The sequence below is a fragment of the Tenrec ecaudatus genome, chromosome 13 (genome assembly GCF_050624435.1).
Source record: "Tenrec ecaudatus isolate mTenEca1 chromosome 13, mTenEca1.hap1, whole genome shotgun sequence".
NCBI classification, from domain to species: domain Eukaryota; kingdom Metazoa; phylum Chordata; class Mammalia; order Afrosoricida; family Tenrecidae; genus Tenrec; species Tenrec ecaudatus.
This window is the reverse complement of record NC_134542.1, coordinates 128,873,897-128,880,708: the sequence shown is the minus strand read 5'-3', so window position 1 is coordinate 128,880,708 and position 6,812 is coordinate 128,873,897. Positions and strand designations below refer to the sequence as shown.

The 6,812-nt window shown below is 44.4% G+C and overlaps 1 protein-coding gene across 1 annotated transcript; it reads right to left on the bottom strand.

Annotated features, from left to right (window-relative positions):
- Positions 1 to 6,202: 6,202 nt before the first annotated feature.
- Positions 6,203 to 6,367, bottom strand: LOC142424646 (small EDRK-rich factor 2-like). The gene has a single exon (XM_075530015.1). The coding sequence runs from the start codon at positions 6,338 to 6,340 to the stop codon at positions 6,203 to 6,205; it is 138 nt and encodes a 45-aa protein (XP_075386130.1). The 5' UTR covers positions 6,341 to 6,367.
- Between the last annotated feature and the right edge of the window lie 445 nt (positions 6,368 to 6,812).

Sequence of the window (6,812 nt, the reverse complement as noted above, 5' to 3'; positions counted from 1 at the left end):
AGGAATGGCGGTGAGTTTGGCTTTGGTTTGGTGGTATTTAGTGGGTTACTCATTGGGCTACTCACCATAGGGTCAACAGATAGAAAACAGCAATTGCTCTGTGGGAAAGAGATGAGGTTTTCTTCTCTCTTCTAAAGATACACAGTCTCAGAAACCCACAGGGCAGGTCTTTGTTGTGTAGGGTCACTATGAGTTGGAATCAACCCGAAAGCACTGAGTTTGATTTTGAATGTTGTCTTAGATTGGGGTCCTAGAGAAGCAAAACCAGTGGTTCTTATATATGTATGTATGTAAAAGATTTATATCAAGAAATGACACACAGTTGTACAAGTTTCTAAATCCAATCCAGTTCAAATGTAAAGGCCATAGGTAAGTCAGACAGGCTCCTCCTGACTCTTGTAGCTTCAGAAGATGATAAACAGGAAGGAGGAGGATGAAGCAAGAGGGCCGTAGGCTGGTGAATACATAGATAAGTAAATCCGAGGTTGGCCAAATGGATCTGAGGTTGGCAACCTACTAACATCCTAATATTGGCAAGTAACAGGAGATTGACAAACCAGACACAGGATCCAAATCCAGTAGAAGGTGAAGGAACAAGAGCATCCAGCTCTACTCTGGGTCCTCCTCACACAAAAGGCTAGGCCTCTAAAGGTGTCATTGGGCTACAACCTGATTGATAGATTGGGTTCCACCTCTACCTTCAGCCGGGATGTCTACTTGATATAAGCTCTATCACTAGTGCGATATACAGGTATGTATTGATTAAAGTTCATGACATAGGATGTCATGTGATTTGAATGACATGTCAATACCGTATTATGTATAGTGTATGGTGACACCAGGGAAGGAAACATCGCCTATTTAGATAAACAATGGAGCAATATATATAAACATTTTATTGGAGTCTCTTACAGCTTTCATAACAACCCATACATCAATCGGATCAAGCACATTTGTACATATGTTGCCATCATTGTTTTCAAAACATTTTCTTTCTAAATGATCTAAAAAAAAAACATTTTCTTTCTACTTGAGCCTTTAGTATCAGCTCCTCTTTTTTCTCTCCCTCCCCCACCTTCCCAGCTTCATGAACCCTTGATAAGTTATAAATTATTCTTTATATATATATAAATTATTCTTATTTCCATATCTTCACCCACATTTTTTTGTTCGTACCCCTGGGGGTATTATATGTCAATCACTGCAATTGGTTCCCTGTTTCTCCCCATCCTTTCTCCTACCCTCATGGTATCACTACTCCCGTTACTCTTCTTGAAGGGTTTGTGTGTCCTAGATTCTGGGTGTCAAAAATTCTTATCTGGACCAGTGTACACGCTCCGGTCTAGCCGGTTTTGTAAGGCAGAACTGGGGTCATGATAGTGGCGGGGAGGAAGCATCGAAGAACTAGAGGAATGCTGTGTGATTTTTATCAGTGCTATAATGTACCCTGGCTGACTCATCCCTTCCTTTTGACCCTTCTGCGAAGGGATGTCCAATTGCCTACACATGGGTTTTGGGTGTCCACGCCAACACTCCTCGTTCGCATCCATATGATTGTTTGTTTGGGGTTCTGATGCCTGATAGCTAATCCCCTTGACACCTCAAACTGGCTTGATTTTCATTGGATTTTTGAAGCACTTTGAAAGTAGCAAACCCCACTATTTCCTTCTGCTTTGTGCTTGCAGAAACAAATTGAAGAGCTCCTTGAATCAATCAGGTCTCTCTCTTTGACTGAAACCCTTGTTCATGGCAACAGGATTACCCCTCACTGCTGTTGCTTCTCTAGAGAACCCCACCTAAGTCAGCAGTCAGTGCTTCCCAACTAACCACCAGGACTCCTGGGGAAGAGGGGGCAGCTGAGATCAGGTCTTAAAAACAAATCACCGTGCTGACTCCCATGGTTTAAGGATAAATCCAACTTAATTCTTGCCCAAAAAGAACAGGAAGAAGAGTAGTCTGGGGGGCTTCTCTGGTCTGCAAGTAAAGAATCCCTATCCTTTGCAGCTTCCTCATGCCTTGGTTAAAACTCACCCTTGAGACAGCCGGGAGTCCCCTTGTGTTAATCTGAGTAGGCTAGAGAAACAAATTCATACACTCTCATATGTGTATAGGAAAGACCTTTATAGACAAGAGCAGTTGAATATTGGGAAAAACACCCCAGCCCTGTCCAGATCAAATGCTTAAGTCCAATATTAGCCCCTATGTCCAATACCAATCTATAAAGTCCTCTTCAGAGTCATGAAACACGTGCAATGACACTGAATACAGAAAGATCACAGCCAGTGGGTTGGAAGTCTTGTGGATCCAGGGGCATTGCAAGCATCTCAGTGCTGGCAGAGGTCTCTACGTGGCTTCTCCCGCTCCAGAAGTCTGGTTGCATCAGGATAGGGCCAGGTAGCTTGTCAGTAGACATCACTCAGGGAGGGAGGAAAGAGAGAGAGAGAGATGTGTCTTCAACTTCCAAGAAGAAAAATACCAGAGTTTCCACAATGCTCAGAAGGCCATGTCCACAAAGAGGCCTCACTGGCTTTGACCTAATCCTCTCAAGTTCCAAAGTGACACCAGATTATGTAAGTACCATACCCCTAAAGCTTTTTGTCTTATTTTGTGACTTTTCTTTATGTACAATTGAATTACTTTCTTAACAAAATTCTAAGTAAAGAACACAAAATATTAATATCTTATTAATTATAGAAATTAAAAATTTGTTTAATTATAAGCAGCAAAACTTGACACATGCACAATAAAAGAACTTAAAGAAAACTTAACCTCAAATGCACCTTGAATTTTTATAGTAAACATCGATCATTTCTTGTTTGTTTGTTTGTTTAATCATTTTATTGGGGGCTCATTAAACTCATCACAATCCATACATTCATCCATTGTGTAAAGCAAATTTTTACATTCGTTTCCCTCATCATTCTCAAGACATTTGTTCTCCACTTAAGCCCCTGGCATCAACTCCTCATTTTCCCCTTCCTCCCCACTCCTCCCTCTCTCAGAAACCCTTGATGATTTATAAATTATTATTATTTTATCATATCTTACACAGTCTGATGTCTCCCTTCACCTACTTTTCTGTTGTCCATCCCCCAGGGAGGAGATTATATGTAGATCCTTCTAATCGGTTCCTCCTTTCTACCCAACCCTCCCTTCACCCTCTTGGTATCGCCACTCTCAGCACTGGTCCTGAAGGGATCACCTGTCTTGCATTCCCTGTGCTTCCCATTCCTATCTGTGCCAGTGTACATCCTCTGGTCTAGCCAGATTTGTAAGGTAGAATTGGGATCATGATAGTGGGTGGGAGAAGCTTTTAGGAACTAGAGGAAAGGTGTATGCTTCATTGTTGCTACACTGCACACTGACTGCCTCGTCTCCTCCCCATGACCCTTCTGTCAAGGGATGTCCAGTTGCCTACAGTGAGTCTTGGGTCCCCAATCTGCACTTCCCCTCATTCACAATGATTTGACATTTTGTTCTTTGTATGACTTTTCCATGAGTATCACTGAATAGACCAAATTCTGAACTGTAAACATTGTCCTTCTTGTAGTTGCACAGATAGCCTTCCCAGGGAAATTCACAAAGTTAGCACAGGACTGTACACGAGAAGTCAGGGTGTGATTAGAAAACATCCTGTCCATTCCTCTATGTTTGGCCATGCACAAACAGGCACCTTTCTACCTGTCATCTTCCATAGTACGAGTTGGAAGGTCTGTGTTTAAATCGAACTGTGACACGATCACCTGGAGGAATGTTTTGTAAGTGCCGATTCGATTCATGTCTTCCAGAGATCAGGAGTGAGCGCAGGCTGCTGCCAAGATGCTAGCACTCCCAGCGCCAACAGAGATACTATCAAAAAGAAATAGGAGGCTGCAGAGTGGGAGGGTCACGGGGACTGGTTATCCCACCTTTCACACAGTTTGGGCCTGGGCGGGGATGGGGCGGACTAGGCAATGGGTTGCAGTGGAAGAACAGGTGCTTTGCAGATAGACTTGAATCTGAATCACAACATGGCCACTTTTGTTCTATGTGACTTTAAGCAAGTCACTTATTTTCTTTGAGCCTCAGTTTTTCTATAAAATGAGTTCATCTTCATGTATATGTATATATATACCATATTGAATGAAGGGGGAAGTGCAGAGTGGAGACCCAAGGCCCAAGTGTCGGCCAATGGAGATCCCCTCACAGAGGGGTTCAGGAGAGGAGATGGGTCAATGAGGGCACGAGGTAGTACCGATGAAGAACACAGCTTTCCCCCGGGTCCTGGATGCTTCCTCCCCCCAACTACCATGATCCGAATTCCACCTTGCAGGACTGGATAGGGCAGAGGTTGTACACTGGTGCATATGGGGGCTGGAGGCACAGGGAATCCAGGGTGGATGATACCTTCAGTACCAGGGGTGTGAGGGGCGATGCTGGGAGAGCGGAGGGCGAGTGGGTTGGAAAGGGGGAACTGATTACAGGGGTCCACGTGTGACCTCCTCACTGGGAGAGGGACGGCAGAGAAGGGTGGGGAGGGAGACTCCGGATGGGGCATGATATGACAAAATAACGATGTAAAAATTACCAAGGGCACATTGGGAGGGGGGAGCGGGGAGGGAGGGAAAAAAAAAAAGAGGACCTGATGCAAAGGGCTTAAGTGGAGAGCGAATGCTTTGAGAATGATTGGGGCGGGGAATGTATGGATGTGCTTTATACAATTGATGTATGTATACGTATGGATTGTGATAAGAGTTGTATGAGCCCCAATAAAAATATTTATTAATTTAAAAAAATGAGTTCATCTTCACATGGCCTAATTTTCAAAAATCAATACATAGTAGCTAGCATGTATCAGGAGTTCTTACGTGATGCACAAAGCTAGCACAGTTGGCTCTAACCCAAAAGCTAGAGGGTTGAATCTGCACAGATATGCTTAGTAAAGTGACTAGTATTCTGCTTCTAAGAAAAGCGTCATTGTAAACATCCTGGGGAAGACGATGTTTATTGCAAAATGAACTCGTAGACTTCCAGCTAGTTGGTGAACTAGGCAAACAGTTGGTGAACTAGGCAGAGCCTCTACATGAAACACAGGATACCAAATAAAACAAAAACAGGTGATTCTGCTAGAATAGGAAAAGAGGCAAACAAAAGCACTGAGAGAGGACACAGATAGGGGAATTGTTGGCTCGCCTAATAGGGTATGGTTCATTTTGAACTTAGGCAAGCAGCATTCAGAACAGACAAGAGACCTGGCAGTCTGGTGGCAGATGATGAAAAAGGTGGGATCCTCCCATATTTCCTGTACCCTCCTGGTGACCAGATGCATGGCCAGCTGCTATGCTCACCCACACAGTGGTTTGTGACACCCCCTACCCGCCCCCAAATTGTACCTGCCCTACCTGATGCCAGAGCCATTCCTGACCACCTTGATGTTGGCGATGTTTAAGCCCCCTTTCATCACACCATCAGAACAATGCAATGCTGGCCATCCCTGGACAGATGGGAGCTCCTTCCATAACAAGCCAGAATACCCTTAGCTGCTCGCTGAACCTAAAAGAAAATCGTTTCTGGGGATAAGCCCTCCGACTTAAGCCACGACCTGAGTCTGCATGAACTTCTAAACCAGTTTTCCTACCACTAGATGACATCTAGGCCAGCAGGAATTCCATCTAAGATTGCTATCCCAACCCCTCCCACCTATAGGAGCTCATTAGCTTGCAGAGGGTACCTACCCATACTGGGTTCTCTCCCCCCAATCATTTTTTCCACTAATTGGTTTTCCTCTTCTTTTCCTTCTCTAGTTTTTAAACTTTTCTTTCTCTCTTTTGTTTTTTGTTTGTTTGTTTGGGGTTTTTTACTTGCTTCTCTTTTCTTTTTCCTTTCCTTTTCTTTCTTTCTTTCTTTCTTTCTTTCTTTCTTTCTTTCTTTCTTTCTTTCTTTCTTTCTTTCTTTCTTTCTTTCTTTCTTGAATTACAAAGCTACGTTTAATACTTTGGGGTGAGCCCCACAGGAATAAAAAACACTGGGAAGGGGTAACCCTCTCGCCTCACAGGTGTGGCCCAGGGGGCGAGGCGCTACCTGGGGGGAAGGAAGCACTACAGGGACCCGCTGCAGACTCAGGGCAAAGAGGATGCCATCGGTGCTGGGACCTGCGAACGTGGTAGGACTGGCTCCAGGCACATAGGCGGAGGGCAAGAGGGTTGGACACAAAGCCACAAAGCTACTTGGGTTCCTCCTTCTTCTCATTTGCCTTTTTCTGCTTCTGCTGCATGATCTCCGAGTTCCTCTGCTTGCGGGCAGCAGCAGAAAGCCCGTCGTCTGGGCGCTTTCCCTTAACCGAGTCGCTCTGCTTTCTCATATTCTTCTGGCGGGCAAGCTCGCGTTGGTTACCGGGGTCATGGCGACGGCAGCGGCTCAGCCTGCCTAGGTTGCGTCCCCTCGTTCTGTCTCTCATTTTTACTGATGTCTTAGCTATGTCTTTACCATTTTCTTTTCCCTTTCTCTTCTCAACTCCCTAGGTTTATTTATTGTATTTTTCCTCTCCCCCACTTCCTGTCCTTTTTTGTAGTTATTGAAACCTTTTCTTTTGATGTACTTTAATGACGTCACTTGTATTTTTCCCCTTGATTTCTTTATTTATTTTTCTGTTGTTAGTTTTTACTTCTCACTTTCACACACGTGTGCTTGGTATCAAGCACCTTGTTCTCACTCTCATTCTGTTTCTCTCGTCTTTCTTACCCCACTTGACAGGAGACAGCAACAGCGTCTCTGCAGTCTGACTACGTGCATACCTCCTGCAGCCACGCCAGCTCTGAGAAGGCCACCTCCCT

Coding starts and splice junctions, on each gene's coding strand:
- LOC142424646 (XM_075530015.1), bottom strand. CDS start 6,340: ATGAGAAAGCAGAGCGACTCGGTTAAGGGAAAGCGCCCAGACGACGGG.